At 42.4% G+C, this 24,360-nt stretch overlaps 1 protein-coding gene and 1 long non-coding RNA gene across 4 annotated transcripts in view; both read left to right on the top strand.

The window, feature by feature from the left end:
- Positions 1–1,438, top strand: part of LOC128461200 (uncharacterized) — an 8,503-nt gene extending 7,065 nt beyond the window's left edge. The window contains exons 2-3 of the long non-coding RNA XR_008342255.1: positions 901–990; positions 1,303–1,438. This is a non-coding gene — a long non-coding RNA (uncharacterized LOC128461200). The remainder of the gene's footprint in view (positions 1–900; positions 991–1,302) is intronic.
- Positions 1,439–3,191: 1,753 nt separating this feature from the next.
- On the top strand, positions 3,192–24,349 carry snx13 (sorting nexin 13). 3 transcript variants are annotated; one of them, XM_053446569.1, is made up of 25 exons: positions 3,192–3,364; positions 12,478–12,590; positions 12,697–12,799; positions 12,975–13,064; positions 13,893–14,014; positions 14,125–14,243; positions 14,479–14,583; positions 14,704–14,792; positions 15,057–15,140; positions 15,253–15,391; positions 15,506–15,594; positions 15,818–15,917; positions 16,252–16,445; positions 16,610–16,714; positions 16,906–17,076; positions 17,188–17,257; positions 17,879–18,021; positions 18,116–18,223; positions 18,308–18,419; positions 18,994–19,163; positions 19,274–19,345; positions 19,435–19,580; positions 20,971–21,039; positions 21,123–21,235; positions 21,800–24,349. In XM_053446569.1, exons 1-25 carry the CDS (start codon positions 3,353–3,355, stop codon positions 22,033–22,035), a joined length of 2,874 nt encoding a protein of 957 aa, XP_053302544.1. In that variant the 5' UTR covers positions 3,192–3,352; the 3' UTR covers positions 22,036–24,349. The 3 variants fall into 3 exon arrangements, with proteins under 3 accessions (XP_053302544.1, XP_053302542.1, XP_053302543.1); XM_053446567.1 differs by lacking the exon at positions 3,192–3,364 and adding an exon at positions 3,430–3,722; XM_053446568.1 differs by lacking the exon at positions 3,192–3,364 and adding an exon at positions 3,433–3,722 and having other exon boundaries at positions 18,308–18,418; positions 19,002–19,163.
- Positions 24,350–24,360: the final 11 nt, after the last annotated feature.

Genomic DNA, 24,360 nt, shown 5'->3' with positions numbered 1-24,360 from the left:
TGAGGTCAGGGGGGACAGGATTGTGTTAAGTGGAGTTTGCAAGGGCAGCAGCCAAACACACTTTTCCCTCAGGCGAGTGGTCAAGGCACAAAGGAAGGCACACACACACACACACACACACACAAACACATGCATGCACCCACACACAGAACCTCGACCCCATGCATGGAGTCACACATCCACAAAACGGTTGATTCTGAAGTAAACATCTTGCCCCATCGATACACGCAATGCCTTGGGCTACTTGGCCCACTGGCCCACCCTGGTGACCCTTGTTACCGTGGTGATTAGATATTGGGAGGCCTCATCTGCAAACATTTAGCCAGTGTCACCCCTAATCTAGCCTGTGTCACTACCGTCTCAGCAGCAAAACACACACAAACATGCAAACACACGGAGGACACACACATTGTGGCACATAATTAACAGAACTGATAAATTGTCCCTGTGCTACTGCTGCAAAAAAAATGACTTGCTACTTGTTTTTGAAATATTTTTACTTTTATGACAAAAAGTGACACTTGGACTGAATTATATCTTTTAAATAATAAACACTCACCCATGCTTAACAATTTCAGCGTGAACCCTAAACTAGTCCTTGCAATTTTTTGAGTGGGGATTCAGTTAAACATTGCTGCAACATGAAAAAAGTGAATTAAACATTTTTGTTTCATTTATCTGTACTTAATGCTGATCTGTGTTCCAAAATATGCATTTTAAATATAACTTTTTAACAATTTCACACTCTCTAGTTTCACTGAATCTGTTCATGACCCCAAATCTGCTGTGCATCAGGCAGAAGATAATGAGGAGTTTTTACATTTAAAAAAATGCTAGTAGAAAACCTATAAACACTTAGGAAACCTATAACGTGCATTTCCTTCGTCATTAAATTACCAGTTGCTGTCACATTCCACTTCCTGACCTCTGAACCATGACTCACCGGTCGTCCTCCTCCAGAGCCCGACCATCACGGACGCCATGCCTCAGGTCAGTCATTGGCTTCCTAAACAGACAAAGTGAGTGTGTTACCTCTGGACATAAGTCAATGACTCCTTTAAGTGATGGATGCATTTTGAGTTGTTAAGCACCTTGGTCAACATGTTTTTTTGTAGTGAATATATATACTGTGATATTGTGACTTTGTGTCTATATGGTCCAACAAAAAACCATATTAATCCATTATTTGTATTATGTTACTTTTACTGATTATTAACGTTGACAAAGTTTCAAAATAGATCAATGGGTCTGCTCACACTCTGCTCACCTTGATTTAGGTCTTTCTCTAATGTGTTTCAGCAGAGAAGACGTCTGACAAAGCATCATCCAAAGAGGAGAGGATATGGGCTGATCTGCATGACACAGCCTCAAAGGGCAATGGGCTTGAATTCAGTCTGTAACAATGGCTGAAATGGTAAATGTGTAGTTTTTAGGGTAGAAGAAATGTTGAAAATGCCCATAAAACTCTCCAAACCAACTGCTGAAGCAGCTGCCAGTCAATATATCTAAAGATAACTCTGCTTCCAGTTGAGCTCCTGAGCTTCCAGTAGCTTGATGGTGACAAACAAGCAGTTTGTGATGACAATCTAATGACTTAAATCATTCAAGTGGTTTCTTGCACGTTTAATCCAACATGTTTCTTCTTATATGGATCATTGCTGTGCTTTTGTTCACAGGAGTGGGGGTGTATGAAAGTAGTGGCAATGCACAAATTGATTTATTTGAGACATTCCACTAGTAGTTTTCCTCAGACCGGCCACCCGCAGAAACAGCTGTTAAGATGGATCAGTAGAGACCTCTAGTGTCACAGATCAAGCACTGCAGGTTGGAGGCCCAAACGCTTGGCCTTCTATGAAAACTCACACTTTGCTTTGGAAAAAGAACCAAATGGTGCCAAGATGAGCCCACATGCAAAACTGTTTGATTAATAAGTCATTAATATATATTTATAAATCGTTTTTTTGTATGTGCATTGCTCATAACAGGCTTTGAGGCAGCACAGTAGCGTGTTAAGTTTGGGTGTAAAGTCCTTTGTGTTTCAGTGGGGAGTGTGACAGCAACAGACTGACAGAGAAAGATTTAGAAAGACAGCGGGAGTGAGAAAGAGAAACAAGAAACACGAGAGGCCTCCCTTTTGTGAGCACCTCTGGGTGACCTGGGTGTCAGAAGAATGGGCACCCTGGTGTGTGCTCTGCTCACCTGGATGTGGAGGAGCAACTGAGAGAGAGAGAGGGAGCGATCTCTTGGAGCTAACAATCTTTTGCCATCACTCTTTGTCTCTTCCTCTTTCCATGCCCCCCCCTGGTCTCTGCCCCGCTCTTTGCCAGGCACTGTGAGGCTCAGCTCAGGTTAATGAAGGTGCCACTGGGCTAATGCATAATGCATTATCAACAGGTTTGCAGATAGCCACTGGTCAACCATGTGATCCCACCGCTCTCTATTCTCTCCTGCTCTGACTCTTAATAAGGCACTTCCTTTGACCTGTGTGACCAATATCAAGGAGCTACTTGTTATTAAAGCATATAAAGAAGTATTGAGATCATTCACTTATCATAAAAATGACTTTTCTAAAGGTTATTCATATTTTTTTATGTAAAGGGTATACAACCCAAAATATATTTAAAGATAAAAATATTTAAAAAAAATTATTGATGGCAGCAAGTTGATGCCATTATTTCGACTACTTAATTTGTTCTGTCTAGTCTATCACAAAAAAATACTCAAATTGATCTGATATTTTGTGTGTAATAATATGTATCAATTAAGAAACTAGTTGGTTATTAATCAAATAGTGTCAAGTACAAAGTCAGCCACAATATTTTATTTTGACATGTATCCAAAATTAAACATAAACAGAATTGGATTGTTGTTTATAAGTAAAACAGAGGAGGATAAACTAAGGAACAATAAATATGATATACATACATACATACATGCATACATACATACATATATAGATCAGGGTACATAAACATGTACTGTTAAAAAATAACTTCAGTATTCACATTTCCTCTAGATAAATATACACATACATTATGTTTGTCAGTAATTGGTGGGATATTATATTATATTGAATTATATTATAATTTAATTGTAGATGATCACTCTCACTGCACATGTGTCTGTCAATCAGTCACGGGTGTGTTTCTGCGTCATCACGGCTCAGCCAATCACACGGCGACGTCCCGAAAGGGGGCTCCCGAGACGTAAACCTGGCAAACATGGCGACGCTCCGGGAAGAGTACGGAGATTGGAAATACGAGCGCTTTTAACCCGACAAAAACACCTCCTCCTCGCATGTTACAATGTGGTGGGGTTAGCCGCAGCCTCCGCACTAACAGCCTTTTAGACGATGCTCGCAGAGGTAAGCCAGCGCCGGCGAAACCGACGCGTGTGTCCCCGCAAGTAGTTTGTTTTCGAGCGGTGGGCTGACGCGGCTAGTTAGCTTGTAGCGGCTAGCGTCGTGTAGCGCTAACCCCGCAGGTAAACACTCAGCTTGTCAGCCGGGGAGAGGACGGGACGTGGACGCGCTGCCCGCCTGCTATAAGCGGCGGCCAGCCCCGGGATTACACGGCTAACGCTAAGTTAATACGATGATCTAAGGATGTGCGCACTGTCAGTACCGTGCTGGAATTAGCTCGACACAGGCAGTGTCGGTAGTATGCGTTTAGATTATGAGTAACGACCCTCGAGAACGAATTTCTACATCACAACAAACACAGGTGAGCTGGGCGTTAGCTCAATGCACGGCTACTGAAGCGAACACCTCATGCTGAAGGCGAATGGATGTGATCTGTTTGGTGCTGGCACGGTTGTGGGTTTACTTGCTACTCCACTGATTTCTCCACAGTTAGCTCACATTTCCCATCGGTAACACGAATGCTGAGCTGTGCCGGCTAATAGTCGGTGTTTTGTCACCTCCTGCTCATTTTACTGTAACTTCAGGGGGAAGCCTGAGACGTTTATACACACTAACACACAGCCAGCGAGTAGCCAGGCTGTCAATCCGAGTGAGACGAGTGTCTTCTCCTGTCAGACACAAACAACTTGCCCTACACAGGCCTGTCTTATAATAGTAATGGTATTTAAACAACTATAGCTCGTCCATGGTTTAACAGATTAGCTTTGGCTCTGTTGTCGCTCCGGTGACTTGCCATGACATTGTAGTTTTTATGCCACCGCTCTCACGTGATGCACTTTCTCAATGCACACTGGGGCCCTGACTTTCAACATACCCTGGTCATCTGCTGACACGTATTGTAACTCACAGATCCTGTGGGTGTAGTTGGCGCGGACACTTTTCTCACTATGGTTTCTTTCTCACTATGGTTTCCATCTTACCTGAGCCACAGGTGACCTCCCCACAACCAGGCGCCTCTCCAGCTGTCTAAGTACAGGTTTAGCCTCTGTAATGAGGCTTCAGCCGCCACTGCACTATTCTTCTTCTCTGATAAGGACTAGTTATGTCTGCTTGAAGCGCAGTCAGGTGTTAAACTACAGTGGCTCTTTGTGAAATCTTATTTACGGCCAACCTTTAGTCTGAAGTGAATGATTGTTGTGTTGGGTTAATCCTGCGATTCAGCTATATAGTGTCATTGCTATTATCGATATATGATCCAAGGTGAGCACAGATGTAGAAACTCTGTATAGAGGGGCCTTTCAGTCCAAACTATTGTCTTCATCATCAACCAAGCTCATACACAGGAATGCTGTTGCCTCTCAGCTCATAGAAAGCCTAATCTCTGTAACCCTCCTAAATTTGGTCTCAACGGTTGAGACTAGACAAGTTTAGTTGTTTGCTTTAATTTGTAGCTCAACTGTTGCTTGTGTGTTTTTTACTCATTAGCTTGTATGACCAAGCTTAGCTGTAGCCATTGGTATGAACTTTTTTTCTGCCTGGTTGTGATTACTGGTGAGAGTGAATGGCATGCCTGTATACATTTATGAATACACTTTTGCAACCAGGGTTGGTTGGTTGTAGGGAGGTGTGGGCTCATTGTGTGTTCAACTATGTGCATGCAAAGTTATCTCTGTGCCTTTCACCCCTGACTAAATCTCATTAAGGTGTCCTAATCAAAGGTCGCTGGACATGTTAGGCCAGCATGTTGTCACCTCAGGCCTGCTTGACATCTTGTCCACCTCTCCCTCCTTCCTTCTGTCAATAGAAGTGACCGCTTTCAAGAGGTGTGCCACCGGTCATGAGGACATCTTTCATGAATTTAGCCTTGTTCAGACCTGTGTCTCTAATCCAGATAAATCTTCAATAAATTAGATCATGTTAAGATACAGAATGCAACTCACATTTGGCATTAGAACTAGACCTGTGTGAATTCCCAGTTGGAGCATGTCTTGCTTGGTTGTGTGTTCCAGTTGGTGGGATTTTGCAGGGCGTGTGATTCTGATGGGTTGGCTAGGTTCTTTGGTGAATAATATAAACCTCCATATACGCCCTCCTGGATCCACTTCTCACTAGACGATGAAAAGAGATAGCTGGGGAGGAGACTTGTCTCAGCTGTGGTATGTTGCTGACTTCATCCTCCCCAGGGTAACATGGAAGTTAACACTGTTGGACTACAGCTGAAGAAAGCCATCCATTCAAGACTGGATGGAGAAATAGATTGGGGGGGAAAACACTACATACATTCATCGGAGGTTCCAAAACAGAAACACTTCAAGTTTTACCATTCTCAACAACACATTTTAGATTATGAAGAAAGATCAGAGATTAGAAAGATTGTGCTATAATTTTCTTTTTGAAGTAGCTCTTCATTATCACATAATTTGTTTATATGCACACATTAACACAGTTACAGCTGTCCACAGGTCGTCTAAATTGCATCGCAAAGTGTAGCAGGTCCAAAGATTACATCTGGTCAATGTGCTGATCATAAATGTTTCCATTTTCACTGACATTTTTGTCTCCACCTCCTGTAAACAAATGTTAGTACTGTGCATGTGCATATACTTGAATACTCCACTTGTTATATTATAAAATCTTTGGAAGGTGCAGTTCTCTGCTTGTCAAACACCAGATGTTTTACTGTGATTACAGATGAAGTTCAGTTTACCCAATCCCCTCAGGTTGTGTTTTTATCAGGTGAGATGTCCTGGGTTCATCATGAGTTGGTTAAAGAGCTGATCACTGAGGCCTTGTCTGTTCACTGTGCTGGTGTAGGACTTGTTCCTTCACTCAACGGTAGCTAAGGGCTTGTTAGTAGGTACTGCACAGCACAGGTTTTGAAATGATGAGCAGCTTGATTTTCCCTGTGTCTGCTCCAATCACTGTTGTGTTGTCAGTGTCGGCTGTCAGAAATGTGTCAGGAGGCTGGCCACCTTCAAATGACAGAGTAGGTTAGACATGCTGGCAGGTAGGATTCCAGCCAACCAGCATATATGAGCACACAGCAGGGCAAAGTCGTCAGTTACAGTTGAATGTGAGTTATTTCTCTGTTGTTTAAAGAACCACAGCCCCAGGGGTAATGTCTGTTCCTTAAAACACATTTTTTTTAGTCTATGGCCGTAAAATGTTGCCTCATTTAGTATGTGTGGATCTATGAAATATAAACTAGCCCCACCTCTATCTTAATCCATCCCTCAGCCTCACCCAATGAGTATATTGAGTTTGGAAACCTAACCCCAGCCCATCAAGACACATCAGCCCGGTTCAGACAAACATTTTGAAAATCTGGTTGGGCTTGCTAAGTTTTTTCTCATGCTTGATTGGGTTCAGAGAGTGTTGTTGTCAGACCCACACTCTTTTCCCATAACTTTTGGGTTATACATGGTATACAAAAGTGATACTCTAACACAAAAAGTGAAACACAACATTTGCCCAAATGGAGCTCTCAGTTGATTGACAGTTATTTTGATGCAGAGAGACGAACCAGGCCAGGACAGCTAAACTTTGCAATACTTTCTTAAATACTAAATCCATACTAGTAGGTTTCCATCTTTAAGACACCATTCATCATCACCACAGGCTAAAACTAATCTCTGTCTTCAAAAGCGTTTTAGCTCTCTAACAGTAATCATCTCATCCATGCTAACAGCGAAGTGTGGATAGCCTTAACATATCAGTAGTGATGTTTTGTAAAACTAAGATATAGTAGTGTGGATGTAGCTGAAGGGTAAAATGTCTGTTAACATAGATTTGGATGATAATACACTACAATGATACCTACCTCATGTAAAAAAGAATGATAAAACTAGAAAGTAACGATCTTTTGCAGTTTTACCAGGTTGGCACATATCTTTTAATTGCACAGTTTCAGTTTGTATTCCCCAGTCATTCTAGAGATTTCCTCTCAAGGTTAATATGGCAGCTCTTTGTATCATATTAATTCTAGTGGATTAGGCCAGGATGATTAGTCAGCCCCTCTTACTTTCTCTCCCTCTCTCAGGCATTAACTGTGGATCTCCCAAAGGAGAGCTTTAATGGGCTGAGTTAACCTCTCGCCCAGTGACCACACTGATCATGGTTGCATCTCAGCGCTAGTGGACTTGAGTGCATGGGTTGCAAAATATAGAAATATAATGAGCAGTTTTTAAGTTGTTCCTGGAAATCTGGTATAATAATAAACACCGATAAGAAGTTGTTTGTGCACGTCTGAATGTGCCTGGAGTCAAGGACATCCAGCAGCAGAAAGCACGTCATAAAGCCGTGCCACTGTGAAAATGCAGTCTGCCTCCAAAAATACTGCTCTTTAATGATGTACACATCTTTCATTGATCATGTATGCTAAGACTTTATTTTAAGATGTGGTGTCAAGCCTGCATGCCACCCAAGCCTTCTTCAGATCAATACTTACTTTTGTGTGTCTGTGTGTGCTCACATTTAGTTTGGGGACTGTATCACTTCTTGCGTTTCCGTTTCTATGTGTCTATTCATTGTGGGTTGCGTAAGCATTTCCCTAGATGTTGAGATGTGTGTCCGTCCGGCTTTGGTGTTAATCACTGGAACAGATGGTTCATGTTTAAAACCCTGTGTAAGCTGTAATGACTCAAGAGTGTCTGTTATCATGTGGAGGCTCCACATCCTCACCCTCTCACCACAAAGCCATACTGATAGCCTCTGCATGCGCTGCTACTGCTGCTCACTGGCACCATTGACGTCAGACCTGACCCACCTGAATAACATCCAGATACTGATAAAGGGAATTGACTACTATGGACTCAGACAGATTTCATCATGTTATTTGTCACCTTACACTTGTAAGTTTGTTTACGTAACCAGACTATGGGAAATTTATCTCCTCCAGCCTTTATTTACGAAAACACTTGGAGGAATCCCAGTTTGCAGTTGACTTGCACAAATCCAGCCTACACGCACTGAATAAGACTTGAATTAATTCAAAATGTCAAAATAATATAGTCATCTCTGACTGATGTATCTGGCACAATGCTCTTAGATTCAGCTTACTAAGGTCTATGTTGTCACACAGAGAGGTTTTAGCAAGTATTTGCCGCTGAAAGCTTCTTAACACGGCCAACATTAGAAATGCCCTCTCTTTGATTCCTGTGTGGGTGCTAGCTAAACAGAGTGGATGTGTTTCTAGTGGTCAGTCTGTTTGAGGTTTGCATGAAAGTCAGTACCTGGAGTATGATTATTTTTTTTTTGCATAGGATCACAACATTGTGACTGATGTCTGTGTTGTAGTTGTCTTACGCCCAGGCCACCCTGGCTGTGGTTCAGCCACAGAAGAGTTTCTAGAGATTTGAGGTCAGCAGAATAGCATAGTTGCAAAGCTTATCTCTCTCAGATATATATATATATATATATATGCAATATTTATTGTAGCCTATCCGTTCAAAATAGTGGCACTCCTGGGTTTCTGTTGACAGAATCCATTCATTTGTTTTTAAAATGACTTTATTGTCAAATATATTCAAATATATGCAGGATCGGAAGATGCACGGCTTCATATTGTATGGTACTGGCATTTATTTATGTACACAGGACTACCTTTTGACAAGGTATACAGTAGTCAAACCAGAAACCTCAGAAAGTAGCTGTGACATGCAGCAGAACCACACCTCAGCCGGTTTAGCCCGGGCGTTAGAAGTGTTAGGACACTATTTTTTATAGATGAATTATGTGTATGTGTGAATGATTGTGGTAGGGTGTACACTTTCTATGAATAGTAACCTTTGTGTCTCTGCTACTCATAGCTCAACTGTAATAGTAGTTTGACCATCCCTATTATGCTCCAGTAGTCACAACCCTGCTATAATTGACATCATCTCAACCAGTTGGGACATGAGAAAGAGGGTAGTCGAGCCAGTTGGGACACATTCTGAAGCCGCGACACACGCGTTTACGAACACACTAAAGACTTTGGTTACTCTCAGCTTATGGCCCCAACCTTACTGTCTTTCTTCAACGCTATAAGATAGGGGAGGAATTTGATTAACGTAGCTAGATTTCTTCTGGGTGGCCTGTTCTCAGCCATGTTACATTTTCATGTAACAGCGTCATTAGAGGAGCAGTTTAGCATGAGAAGAGAAAGCTGTCAAATCATCAAGCGATAGTGGTGTTCACATTAAACCAAAGTAATCAAATTGTAAAATAAATTTAATGTCTGAATACTCCTCAATTTGAAATAAGGAAACACCAAAGGCAGATATAAAGTTAATGGTTATTTACATACATCCGCCAATATATCCGTATTGAACAATTTTGTAATCCTTAACATCGGCATCTGCCCAAAAAATGTATACTGGTCAGGCTCCACAACTAATATAATACAGGAGACTTGGTAGAAGTGGAGCAACAACAACATGAAGCCACTGATTTGTTTGTCAGACGGTATTTGGCAGTTCAAATATTTGCAGTGGATCATCTTATATATGGTCTTACTTGTTAATTCAATATTGATTATTTTAAGAAACGCACGCCATGTGGGCCACTGTCACAAATACAGTCCATTGTGTGGGAAACTGCGGTCTTGTCTCGGTCTGATCTCAGTCTAATTGGCTGTGGGCTTCCTGTGAGTAGATACAGTCGAGGTCGGTCGATCCCACTGACAGTCATCAGTGTCAGCTTTGCCGTGTAATCAGTTGTGTATGGCGATGACCGATGTCACATGCTGATCTAAACTGAACTGGAGCCAATCAAGTCCTTTTTCAAACTAAATTGACTGTTCCCATTGACATACTCTCATTAAATAAGTTCAGTTTATGCATCTATTTCCCAGGTGAAATACTTTGAGCATCTGGGATCTCTACCATCATGTTCTTGGAGCTGATAGGTGATATCTTAATATTTTATGACCTAAATTGAGAGCGGAAACAAATGACAACTTCATCGGGACTTGGTGGTCATGAGGAACGCACGTGCGCATTGGCAGTCGTTCAGTGTTGCCTCTAGATTTTCACGAGATATTTCAAATTGAAGTTGAGCTAAATTTGTTTTTATGAGTTTATTGAAACTTAGTTACTGTACTTGATCGCACATTGAATGATCAAATTAGTGATTACATTGTTTGTCATCTGCAGTGCCCCTATGCAACAAACTGTTCAGTGGACATTTGTAAGAGTAAGTAAAGTTGGGATTCGTATGTTTGTAGAGCCACAGGTTGAACTAAATCTGCTTCACAACTAACCAAAATAGTGAGCTGTGCTGTGGTCATGCTATACTGTATATAGTGATCTGGCTGTCCCATGCTTCGGACACACTTGACAGCCAGTTAATGTGTGTCATCCAGTTGTCCATAGTTGGCAGTGGCAGAGAAAACAATGTGTCAGTGTCCTGAGGAGCATCTGTCTGTCCCTATCTGGCTCCATCAGAGGTGCTGAGGAACTTGGGTATGAATGTAGGGCAGCAGAAGATTGGTGCTGCTGATAATCATTGAGTCTGTCAGCGACACCACTCTGACGGCTCCACGGCTGAAGTGTGAGAGAGATACAGTGTGTGACTCTCTGACAGTTTTCACACACCACCACAGTTATGTATACAACCGCATTATTCACATTAGCACATGACACTTTATGGCCTGGTTTCATTGGTCAGGCTTGTACCTGTTGGGACTCATTCCTCATGTAACAACCCCCCGCTTGTGCCTGAACACACCTATTCATATTAACTGTGGCCGGCCCAATAGGGCTGATACTAATATCAAGATTTAGGAGTGTAAAGGGGGCCTCCAATAATAAATCAGCCCATAGTAATTAATTTTCCAACAAAACTTTCTTTCTGGTATTTTTGTTTTGTATTTGATGGAGACAACGAAGACAGGTAGGAAATGTGGGGAGAAAGAGTTTTGGTATGACATGGCAGACAGATCCGGCTGCAGGCAGTCAAACTTGGGTACATATAAACATTCAACGTGTATGTGTGTGCGTGATTCTGTGTACCTTATCCTGCAGCATCATAGGGGGCTTCATATGTCCAAGAACCTATACAATATGTAGAGGGGAAGTTGCTGGATATATGGAGCCTAGTCATTTGGACGCAGGTGATTTAAGCCGGAGGTTGACGTATTGAACGGGGAGAAAGTATTTAATTAGCATCCACCCATCTCTGAGAGAATAACCTGCTTTCCATGTCATTAGGAGAAATTGAAACAGTGAACTCTTATCCTCTGTGATGTGAAAGCATCAACAACAGTCATGATAGAGGTCACTTCCAGTTTAAAACCCTCAGCCTGCACTGAGCTGGACTGAGTGGGTATTAGCTCTGCTGCTTGTGCCAGTGCTATACTTATACAGTGATGGTAGCTCCACTCTGTCAGTCAGGACTTGTTTTCCTTGACTGGTATATATAAATTAAGTTGTTTGATATTGTGTCATTTCACCAACTGCATCTGCAGCAGTGTCACAGTATGGGGCTGAAAATGGAAGAACAAGAGTAAGCAATTTGGAAACATGCGAGTTTGGTTTCCTGCGGTGACAATCACAGGAAAACCATAGGATGTGACTCACATACAGACCCCCCCACACACACACTCACACTCACACATTCCCAGTCTTCATTTGACACTCTCTGACAATACAGCATACAACAGTGTGTCTTTTTAAATAATATTTTCCTGTGTTTACAACAAAAGTTTTTTAAGCAATTTTGTCATCGCCTGCTCAGCTGGGATGTGAACCTGCTTCATGTGCTGAGTTGGCAAATAATGGATTCAGAGCGCACTCTGCTGGACACAATGTGATCACAATATTTCAAAATTACCTTGAGCATTTTTCTCTGCATTATGTTGTCATATTGGTTTCTGTTTGACAACATACAACGCAACCAATCTAAAACCCGCCAGCAGAAATGACTGGTTTGCTCAGGCAATAATGTAAAAAAACTCTTGATCAGTTCCTTAAAAACATGAATAATGTTAGTTTAGTTTGAAACAGGGCTGCAATCTAAAATACCTTCTTAGATCAGCAATATACAATTTGAATTCCTTCATCAGAGAGTAGGCAGGAAAATGATGATTAGACATATTGGAGTATTCATCCTGTGTTTTGGATTTATGTGTGTTTCAGGCCAGTCTATCCATCTGGGGATGGGGGGGTCTTGGAGTCGTGCTGTTCCTGGTCACCTTTGGACCCTTTGCCATATTTTACCTGGCCTTTTATATCTTCTGCTTTGTTGGAGGGTGAGTATTGAGTTTTCTAAGCCGCACGTGGTGTCTATTTATAACCACAACACTCTGTACAGGAGCCTGACAGATCAGTTTAAACTTGCTCTCACTTGTTTTCCAGGGGCTTTGCGGTCACTCTGCTCTACGGAAAGATCAACTCAGAGAAACACCTGGAGAAATGCGAGCACTCTTACTTGCCGCCCACACAGATTGGTATAGTGAAGGTAAAAGGAGCTTAAATGAACACAGGTGGTGATGTCCCCTACATGTACCAATTCATTAGCCAGCATTTTGTTTTCTTTGTTGATGTCAGCCAGTACACATGCAGATCAGGATTTTGCTGATATGATTACTCACATTTCACCTAATCTTTCTTTTCTTGGTGTACTTCTTTTTCAGACATTGGATGAGATGAAGCTAGAAAATAAGCCTATAAGGATTGACCGGAGATTGACTGGCTCCAGTTTTATAGATGAACCACTACAACAGGTGTGTGTGTGTGTGTGTGTGTGTATATATGATTTTGTGGCTTCCTGTGCATTTAACACTACAGGATTGAATGTAAATTAAAAAGCCCTATCTGACAATGTTTAAGAAAGTGATTAAAAGATTCCTGGATCTGACCTTTTGTCCAGATCCACCCGAAATGTAATGTGTTCTTTCTTGGCCCCCGTACCATCATTGCAACAAGTTCTGAAACCATGACCACCTTGGCTGTGGTAAAAAGATCCTGTAAATGATGGTCAGGTTGCTGGTCAACACGGACTTAAAGTGAATGGCTTTTGTCCTCTGGTCACTGTGGTTACAAGACTGACAGTAGGAACCAAGCTTTAAGCACATTGTCCTCATAAAAGCCACATGGCTGGCAGAGGTGAGTGCAGACTCAGCAGTTTGAGACGGTCAGATGACCCTCTACTATGGTGTCTCTGTTCTCCATTCCTCCCTAGGAATGCTTACTAATCATTTCAGCAGCACGTGAACCTCAAGATCTTTCACATCTTAACATGACACCATGCAAAACTGTGCCATTCTCTACGGAAAAAAGAACAATCTGGATTTTTATGACAGATTCTGTGACCAAATGCTTTGTCCCTCGGCAGCTCATACATCAGCAACAGATACTGACAGTCATAACCTCTGCCAAGGAGGAATTTCAACCCTGTCCATTTTTTGTTGGTTTGTTTGTTTGTAAGCAGCAATAAGCAAAAACTACTGGACGGATCCTCATTAAACTTGGGGGAAAGATGTAATATGTAATCTATCCCTATCAGGGAAGAACCCACTTTATTTAACATAGCAGACGTTTCTCCTCCGCAGGTGATCCAGTTCGCTCTGAGAGACTACATCCAGTACTGGTACTACACTCTGAGCGAAGATGAATCCTTTATATTGGAGATCAGACAAACTCTGCAGAACGCTCTCGTCCAGTTCTCCACACGGTACAAGACGAGCACATTCTGAACCATATCTGCTTCGATATCCAAGGTTTTACACCAAATCTGCCTGTATTTATTTTACTTTATGTGTGTGTGTGTGTTTGGGCATCAAGGTCCAAAGAGGTGGACTGGCAGCCTTACTTTACCACTCGCCTGGTGGACGACTTTGCCACCCATTTACGTGTCTTCAGAAAAGCCCAGGATCGCCTCGCTGACAGAGAGGACAAGCAGAGTATGCACACACATTCACGATTGCTCTCTCTGATCCCTCACTAATCATTTGTATACTCGGCATGTCGCCTGAATTTTCCTGAACACTGACTTTGATTGCGTATTTTGTAGCGTAATCAGAGTTTTGTGTTCTTTTGATGGACTACACAGTAAGATTTGATTAGAGCTGTGGTGCAGACAAACTGTTTCATAGAGTTGAGCAGAGATGATGACAATGACGAAGTATGTCTGAACAGGAGACATAACGGAGGAGCTGGTGGACTCGTTCTTTGAAGCCGAGGTGGAGATGGAGAGGAAGATTTGCCGAGACGTGGTGTGCACTTCAATCAAAGACGAAGAAGGTAAACGCACATCTTTATTCATTCTTGTTGTACATTTGGCACCATTGCGCGGAACACAAATGTGTTTCCGTCTCATTGTATCGTTATCGTAAACCTAATCACAAGCGGTGTGTGTGTCAGGTTTCCTTCGGGACTTGTGTGAGCTGCTTCTGTATCTGTTACTACCTCCTGGAGATTTCCACAACAAGAACATGCGATACTTCCTCAGGGTGAGTACACTTAACAGTATATACACATAAAATCTCACGCTTACTTAAAGAATAAACGATCACAACATTCACTGGTTTGAATGAAGAAATCACACATTCATCCCACAGCAAGTGTGAGTTGAGTCACCGGCAAGTGCTGCTAGTTTGGCCACAAGCCACTCTGAGTGTTAGGTTCAACAACAGGCTTCTAAATTATCCCCATTGCCATAAACGACAACGGGTCATCGTGTTTGTAACTGGAATGTCACTATGGTGTTTATTTAGGAGGTGTTGGCTCGAGGTGTGCTGCTTCCTCTGATCAACCAGCTGAGCGACCCGGACTACATCAACCAGTTTGTCATCTGGATGGTGAGATTCGACCGGACATACATTCTATCTATCGGCTGATTTTGCATCTTTTTGTCATAAAAGAGAGCAATCAATAGTTACTGTGTGTGTGTGTGTGTCTATGCTTGTTTAGATTCGGGACTCCAGTTGTAACTATGAAGCCTTCATGAACATACTGAAGTTGACAGACAAACCTCCTGAGCTGGAGGCTGTCAAGGACAAGGTGGTGGAAGAGCTGCAGTATCTCCGCTCCCTGGACACTGCTGGAGATGGTGGGCGCTCGCACTCACACACACACTCATATGAAAGTATTTGGCCCTGTAAGGCCCAGAGGACTTCTGAAAATGCCCTGCATTCATCCCCTTTATTGTTTCTTTGTCCCTTAGACATCAATGTGATCAAAAATCAGATTAACAGTCTTCTGTTTGTGAAGAAGGTGTGTGAGACCAGGATCCAGAGGCTGCAGTCGGGCAAGGTGAGAAACAACAAGGCAGTTTTCATAGTTCTCACACTGGAGGATCCAATACAAAATGTACCTTACTTAATTTTAGTGCATTCAGCTTTGATAGCTGCTTACATATATTTATAACTATGATTGTTAAATATTGTCTGAACAAGCATCTGCTGCATTTGCTCAAGGTCGTTTAGTTTTCACACACAGTTTTCCGACTTTTCCTTTCCTGTGTCTGGTTGTGTAGGAGGTGGACGCCTTGAAGCTGGCAGCCAACTTCGGCAAGCTGTGTGTTATCCCCCTGGATCACATCCTCGTCCACAACATAGCCCTGCAGTTCTTCATGGGTAATTGAGCAAATGCCAAACACTCCTGGAGCCTCAAACTTGTGGCTCTTTTCATTTTGACATTTGCGGAGCTGTTCCGAATTCTCAAATTTCCAAAATTGAAAGAAGTTGACAAAGCCAAAGTTAAATTTAGTCATTGAAGTGGCACAATAATTCAATAAGTATTTATGTAACCTTCTAACCTTAGACTCCTTCAGGAATAACTGTATGCGTTTGTGTGATTCTTGTTGTTCTGGGTTTGTACCCTCATGGTTGAATGCACTTATTGTAAGTCGCTTTAGATAAAAGTGTCAGCTATATGAAATGTAATGTAATAATGTGTGTGTTGATGCAGACTTCATGCAGGTAGCGGGGGCGCAGGCCGAGCTGTTTTTCTGGCTCACTGTGGAGGGCTACAGGGTGACGGCACAGCAGCAACTGGAGGCCATGCTGGGCTGGCAGAAAGATGGCAAGAAGCAGCCCAGCGCCACCAAGGGACTTCTGAAGGCCGCTGCACTCGGTGTCTTCGAACAATACCTCTCTGAAAAGGTAGGAGGCATTTTAAGATCACAAGTCAAACGCATTAACTTGCTCCTATTCAATATTATTCCAAAACAATCCTTGATAGGAGACACATATATTACACTTCGCTCTTTCCGTAGTGTAAGAAATGATCTACTGACACATGTGTACTATTCATTCTTCTATAACAGGCGTCTCCCAGGGTGCAGGTGGAAGAGGAGTCGGTAACAAAACTTGGGGAGAAGCTGCAGAAAGAAGATCCCACTCCGGAGATATTTGACGAAATCCAGAGACAGGTACAAGAATGTCTTCAACAGAGATTTTTCTGTTTGACTGAATTTGATGACCCATGGTGACACTTTAAGGATCTTAATTTTAACTATTTTCATTGATTTAAGCAGAGAAACACATTTTTCTTCTCTCTTCTTTACATCCTGTTCTTTATTTAATGTTCCGCCAGTTTCACACGTGCTGTGTTTTACCACAGGTGTATGACATGATTCTACGTGATGAGCGCTACTACCCCTCCTTCAAGCAGAGTCCTCTGTACGTCCGCATGCTCGCAGAGCTGGATATGTTGAAAGAACCAAGTTACCGGGGATCTGACGACGGCGATGGAGAGTCTTTCAACGGCTCTCCCACAGGAAGCATAAACCTAGTATGTTTTTCTCCGTTCCGGTTTCAGGGCTCAGAAAAACCCTGATGTGACATTGTTTTAGAAGTTTATGCTATGTTTTGTTTATGGTGTACTTGTTCCTTGTGATTTTAGTCTTTGGACGACTTGTCCAACTCCTGCCATGATGAATCTATGCAACTTCATGCCTTCATCTCCGACACAGGTACAGAGACACACACACACACACACACACACACACACACACTAACACACCCACACACACACACAGACACACACACACACAGTCTAAATACACTCATTTTAATGAATATTTTGTTTGCGTGTCTGTCGATGAAAACGTAGGATTTGATTCTTCCAGCTTGTGTATGAGGAGTGTTTCATGTATACCTTTTAGTCTGTTCGCACCAGCTCCACCCTGCATGTTCTTTCTCTCAACCTTTCACCTCCCAGCTCTGTTCAGCTGCATGTGTCTGCTGTGTCACTTTCATCCTGTTCCAGTGTTCTTTTTATTTCTTTCATTCTGTCACCTTCACTGTTTTTCTGTTCTTTCTTTTTCCTTCCTCCCCCCCCTCCCTCATCCTTCCTGTCATTCTACCACATTTTCCTCCTTTTTTTTATCACATTTTCACTCTCTGTGCACTGCATTCTTTCTTCTGCTTGTTCTTCTTCCCCCCCACACACACCTTTGCACCTACACATTCTTTTCTTTCCATTCCCTTCTGTCCTCTGCTTTCATCCAACCCCTCGTACTCCAATTCCTCATGGAACTTGTTACCACGTGGCGTAGCTGACGCTTGTCTCTCCGGCTTCTGGGGTGCTGCAGGGGTTTGCAACGACCACGGTAAGACCTACGCGCTGTACGCCATCACTGTGTTCAGACGCAACCAGGATGGCAGCGAGGACTGCTGGAAGACCTACCGCCGCTATTCAGACTTCCACGACTTCCATATGAGAATCATTGAACAGGTGTGTGTTTGTGAGAGTTAGATAAAAGTTATTAATAGTGTTAAAATGTGAAGCAACAACATGAATTTGTTTGTCTCTGTACGTTTTGTTTTAGTTTGAGAACCTGACGTCGATCCTCAAGCTGCCAGGAAAAAAAACATTCAACAACATGGACAGAGACTTCTTAGAGAAGAGAAAAAAAGACCTCAATGCTTACCTACAGGTAATACTTTTAGATATTAGATCAATTTGCCTACATCGTTTTGTGGAGTATGTATACATCAATATCTTTTTGTGTGTGTTCCAGTTGCTGATGAACCCAGAGATGGTGAAGGCCTGCCCAACTCTGATTCCTTATGTCTACGACTTCCTAGAAAACAAGGCCTACAGCAAGGGCAAAGGAGACTTTGCACGAAAGGTTACTTGAATTTTTTAAACTATAATAAACATTTCAGTTTCATTTATTTATAACAAGATAAATGCAAATACTTTTTGTGAAGTTTGTTGCCAGATTTATAGATTCTGTACATGTTGTTGACACAATTTGTTTAATATTATTATTAATATTATTATTATTCCACTAAGTGTTGTCAATCTAGAGGCACAAATATGTATTTTCAGTCATGAAAAATGTTTAAAAAAAAAAAAAAGCCCTATACATCAATGTCAAAGTAGTAAAACTAAAATCCTGCATCTGCTTCCAAATCTAATGGGTTCCTTCTTGTCCCATCCTTCCATTAACTTTGTTGAAATTTGTTCTGTAGTTTTTGCATAATCCTGCTCACAAAAAACTACCCAACCAACATATGACCTCCTTGGTGGAGGTAACTAGCTCTTCCCTGGACATGCTTTCCTTTCTATGTTCTGTGTTTTGCGGAACATGTGCACCGACTTCCGATTTCATCTTTAATTCAGCAGTTATTTGATTATTGTGACTCACCGAGGTTTGTAACCGTCTCAATAAAATAGATTTCCTTCTTTTTGTTTCATTGGCCCATCAGATAGACACATTTGTAAATCCTCTGAAGAGCTCAATGAGAAACGTGTCCAATGCGGTGAAGTCCCTGCCGGACAGCCTGGCTGAAGGAATGACCAAGGTATCTGACAACATGGGACGCATGTCAGAAAGACTGGGTCAGGACCTTAAACAGTCAATACTGAAGGTATCGCCATCAAATACTGACAATATTTAAAAAATGTATCATAAACCAAAAGCCTCCATGTTAGTTATTCAAACCTCTGACCATGTAGTGTCTCTCCTCTGCTCTCCCAGGTGCCCCCTCTCCTCCCCAAGTCCGACATCGACCCTGAACACTGTCGAGTCTCCGCGCAGCTCGATGACAACGTGAGTCAGTCAGACTTGGTTTGGTTGCCACGTTTTTTCTTTTTATTGTGATTTCAGTAAAATGTTAAATGTGTGTCCTATTGGTCCAGGTGGACGATAACATCCCGCTGAGGGTAATGCTGCTGCTGATGGATGAAGTGTTTGACTTGAAGGAGAAAAATCAGTGGCTGCGTAGGAACATTAAGAACCTGCTGCAGCAGCTCATCAGAGCGACATATGGAGACACCATCAACAGGTCAGAGACACTAGGATGTACTTTATATATCCATAGGTACAGTGAGCACAAAAATATCCATAATACTGTCATGGATTGTTTATTTAGTTGACTATTAAAGTGTTTATACCCTCATCAAGCTATAATTGAATGATTAGTAATCTCATAACAAACATGTTAACAGTCTTAAACATTTGATTTAAGAGTAATTTGTTTCTTTTGAATGTAGATTTGAACTCAAAGTATGTAATCAAGAGGAGTGTATATGTTTATGCTGTGTAGAAAAAAACCTAAGATGCACAGTTTTTACATTACATTACATTTCATTTAGCTGACGCTTTTATCCAAAGCGACTTACAATAAGTGCATCAACTCCGAGGGTACAGACCCAGAACAACAAGAATCAAGAAAGTACAATTTCTTCAAAATAAAACAAAACTACAAAGTGCTATAAGTAAGTGCCATTTAAGTGCTACTAAAGTGTTAGTTTCAAAGAGTTGTTAGTGTTTTTTTTTTTTGTTGTTTTTTCATTCATTCAAGGTAAAGTCGGAAGAGGTGTGCTTTTAGTTTTCGGCGGAAGATGTGTATACTTTCAGATGTCCGGATGTCGATGGGGAGCTCATTCCACCATCTAGGAGCCAGGACCGCAAACAGTCGTGATTTTGATAAGTGTTTAGCTCGCAGTGAGGGAGCAGCGAGCCGATTAGCCGAAGCAGAGCGGAGTGAACGAGCTGGGGTGTAACGTTTGACCATGTCCTGGATGTAGACTGGACCTGATCCATTCACAGCATGGTATGCAAGTACTAGTGTTTTGAACCGGATGCGAGCGGCCACTGGTAACCAGTGAAGGGAGCGGAGGAGCGGAGTAGTGTGAGTGAATTTCGGTTGGTTAAAAACCAGTCGAGCTGCTGCATTCTGGATGAGCTGCAGAGGTCGGATGGCAGTAGCAGGTAGACCTGCCAGGAGGGAGTTACAGTAATCTAGGCGTGAGATGACCAGAGCCTGGACCAGAACCTGCACTGCCTTCTGAGTGAGAAGGGGGCATATTCTCCTGATGTTGTACAGCATGAATCCACAGGACCGTGTTGTTGCATTAATGTTGGCAGTAAGGGAGAGTTGGCTATCGAGTGTCACACCCAGGTTCCTAGCAGTATGAGTGGGGGTTAACACAGAGTTGTCAAAGTTAATAGTCAGGTCGTGGATGGGAGAGTCTTTCCCTGGAAGGAAAAGTATTTCAGTCTTGTCAGTTTGTATATTTATTAACGTCCCACATCAGCAAACCACAAAACAAGGATTCAAGTTCTCAGATGACAGAATATGTGCACAGACCTAAATAAGTGAAGGCACATTAAGATCTTTAGAAAATCTAAAAGCTTTCAACTCATTCACTTTTTAATCTTTGTCTCTGTAGGAAAATAGTGGATCATGTTGACTACATGACTTCACCAGAGCAGGTGGCTGACTATGTCAAGAAGTTCAGGTAAGGACTCCCCCCTTTCTTTCAAAAAATCTGATTGGTCAAAGGACTTGGGACTAACACTGATCAGCTCCGTCTTCACACAGGGATTCCTACTGGCCCAACGGTATTCTGGCTGAGACAACGCCCCGCCGGGACAAGAGCATCCGCATGAGGACACGAGTAGCTGCCAAGACCAGCCTGCTGGGTATCATGCCAGGTGAAAAAAAACACAACACACACACACACACACTTTATCATCAGCCAACCCCCATGCACTTGCGCCTCATTTTAAGGTATCCTCTCCTGTACATACAAGATAAACTCTAGCTAGCCCTAGGGGGCAGTAATGAGCCATACATTAGAAAAAGACAAAGCAGACTAAATAATAAATCTAACTTGAACTAGAGTATCAAACCAGTTTTCACCCTGAATACAAAAAAAAAGGGTTTCAGGTTGAAGACTGACTTGTTTGTTTCACAAATTTCACATCTGGTTCAGTTCTATGTCTCTGATAAATCTTAGTGCTCAGCCACTTCTCTGAGCCCTTTTATTGAAGACATGCAAGACTGAAATAAAACTCAGCCTCTGTGTTAACTGGCATCTACAGGCCTGAGGAAAAGCAGAAGAAGTCTGTATAAGACTATCAAATCTGAATGGTATCTTTCACTTTGTAAACAATTGGCAGTTATTCTCACTTTACTTTCTTTAGCTTGGAGCTTCATATTGCTGTCGTCTAACTAAATCCTACTAAACTTCATTCACATTTCTCTTTCTGCCCCAGATGAACTGAAGCACATCATTGGAGCGGACACCACGAGAAAGGGCATCCTGCGCGTCTTCGACATGTTCCAGTATCAACCCATGAACCGACGGCTCGTCTATGTTTTCCTGGAGGGCTTCTTGGAGACAATGTTCCCCCAGTACAAATTCCCCGAACTCTTTGTCAAGCTGCACTCCCGCTCACCGCGCATCCACAGATATAGCCAGAAACTCAAATCGTCCTCTCTCAAGAGGTGACAGGAAAGGACGAGGCAACGGGACCGACTAGACACACACAGACTTGGGAGTGAAGAGTGAGAGCGGGGGCTTGACTTGAAGCTTGAGGTGTGTGTGCGTGATCTCTGCCCTTCCACTCCGCTCACACCCTTTGGTGAAAAACACTCCTATGGTCAAGCTGATTGTCTCTCTTTGAAAACCGAAGGATGCACAACAGCCTGCCCTCCACACACATGCGCAAACACAAGTCCTGTAATTTGCACCGAGACTGAACATGGCAGTCTTTTCTTTTAGCTTCTATGTTTTCTCCCTCCTTTTTGGATTTTTTAGTTGTCTAGCTTTATCCTGGGCCAGTCGATGCTGCTTTCACGTGGTCCAGAGGGCTGACCACAGATACTGTATTGTTTTTAAACTGCAGGAGTAGATAGCGTAGACCCACACCTTGCCTTACCTTCCTGTTTCTTCTGTCTTTCAGCCAGCTCAGTCTGCCATCATTAAGCTGGCTGTCGTTATAGCTACCCTCAATGCTGAAGACATGTCAACTGCGAAATCTATATTTTGTTTTCACAGCAACCAAATATGTCAAAATCACTGATTTGAAGAGGCGCTGTTTTTAAAAATGTGACTGAACAAATGTGGGTCGAAAGGAGGATTTTTATTTTTATCGTCAGCATTTTTCCCCACAGCCTCAATGCTTCTCTTGACTCATATTTTTCCCCCCTTTTTTCTCGTCCGAAGTGTGACATCATCTGTTCCGCCCATGATCCTCAGAGAGAAGGCCACCTCCCCTTTAACACTAATGTCATAACCTGTGACGACCAAAGCTCACGCTGTTCCTACGTGTGTGTGTGTCTGTGTTTGATGACGGGATCCTCTAAACATGCTGTGCATCATATCAATAATCGTGTTGGAGCAAGAGAATGAAGTGTTGACCTGAAAGCTGAGGCTGCGACGACACGCTGAAGTGTGTCACAGTTGCTGGGAGCTCAACTTTGGAGTTATCGGAGAATCTAGCTATCAAAGAATGTACTCTCTGGTCCAGTCTGTATTTAGCTCGTGTAGAATTAAGTGCAAGTGTGTATGTGTGTGTTTAGCACGAAGATCTAACCCTCTTCAGTCAGAAACTGTGCCAGTCTGAGCGAGTGAACCAGCCTTAAACCTACATAGAGTATAAACTGACCGAGAGACGCACACTAGAGGAAGCTCTCTGACTGAACATTACAAGAAGATTTACATAGAGATATGGAGAAATATCCCTAATCACTTTTATTCAGAGAAGATTTAATTTAGTGCAATATTTTTGTTCTTTAATGCATGTGCATTTTGAATCATTGTATACTGGAACAAGTAATTAATATTGTTTTTAAAGTAAAGAACACGAAAGAAGTCCCCAGAAACGTCTTCTTATCCCAACAACTTAACATTCCGTTGTTGTAACAATACAATATACATTTTACAGACTTGTTTTATAAGTCGGTGGTTTGTTAGTTTTGGGTGTGAGGGGAGTATTTTCCACTCATCCCTCACCCACTCGAGAGGGTTTTGGGGTATTGATCAGGGCGGGGGGTGGGATTGTGTCACAGCCTGATAGTTAGCTCATCGGGACATAGCTAGGTCAGAGGCGGCCACAAAACAACTGCTTCTATTTAACTCGTAGGTGGCGTTTTATGCATTAGAGCTCTTTCTGTCAAGTGTGAACAGATGTCGTGAACGGACAGCTGGAGGGACCGCCCCTTCCATCCTGTCCAATAGTCACTCAGACTCACGGGAGAGCTGCGTGACCTGTGACCAATGGAATCACTGCTAATGAGCACTTACCGTAGCAACTGTGCGAGGGCCTCTCCCGTTGGCCGGACGGAGCCCCGTTCTGCTGCAGCCGTCGGACGGGACTCGCTCGTCTGCTGTGATTCGCTTACACTGAGCAGCAATGGTGGACTCTGATTGGCTGACGGAGGACATGAACTGGAGCCTCTCTTACCGGTAGAGAAGGAGACGTCACCTTTAACTTTCTGCACACCTCTCAGTACAGGAAGGCTTGTTTTTCCCCCCTTTTTTAACCCCCACTATATGAATCTATTATAAAGAAAATTGTGCATATCTGTGTACAGTATGTGTTAATAGTGTGCCTAAATGTACTGTCAACTCTATTTTCATATTTTTCTTTAACCTAAGAAAAAAAAAAAATCAATCAGAATGTCATGATCATTTTACGCAACTGAAAATGACTTTAGGGTGTTTTTTTTTTTTTTTGCATTATGCTTATCAAACTGTTCCTTGTGAGCAACTGTGCTCAGATCAGTATAACACTAATAAACGGTTACTCAGACTAACTGACCCAGTGTGTCC

The sequence above is a fragment of the Pleuronectes platessa genome, chromosome 18, assembly GCF_947347685.1.
Source record: "Pleuronectes platessa chromosome 18, fPlePla1.1, whole genome shotgun sequence".
Classification (NCBI taxonomy): domain Eukaryota; kingdom Metazoa; phylum Chordata; class Actinopteri; order Pleuronectiformes; family Pleuronectidae; genus Pleuronectes; species Pleuronectes platessa.
The sequence above is the reverse complement of the archived record's forward strand: the minus strand, read 5'-3'. Positions and strand labels throughout refer to the sequence as shown.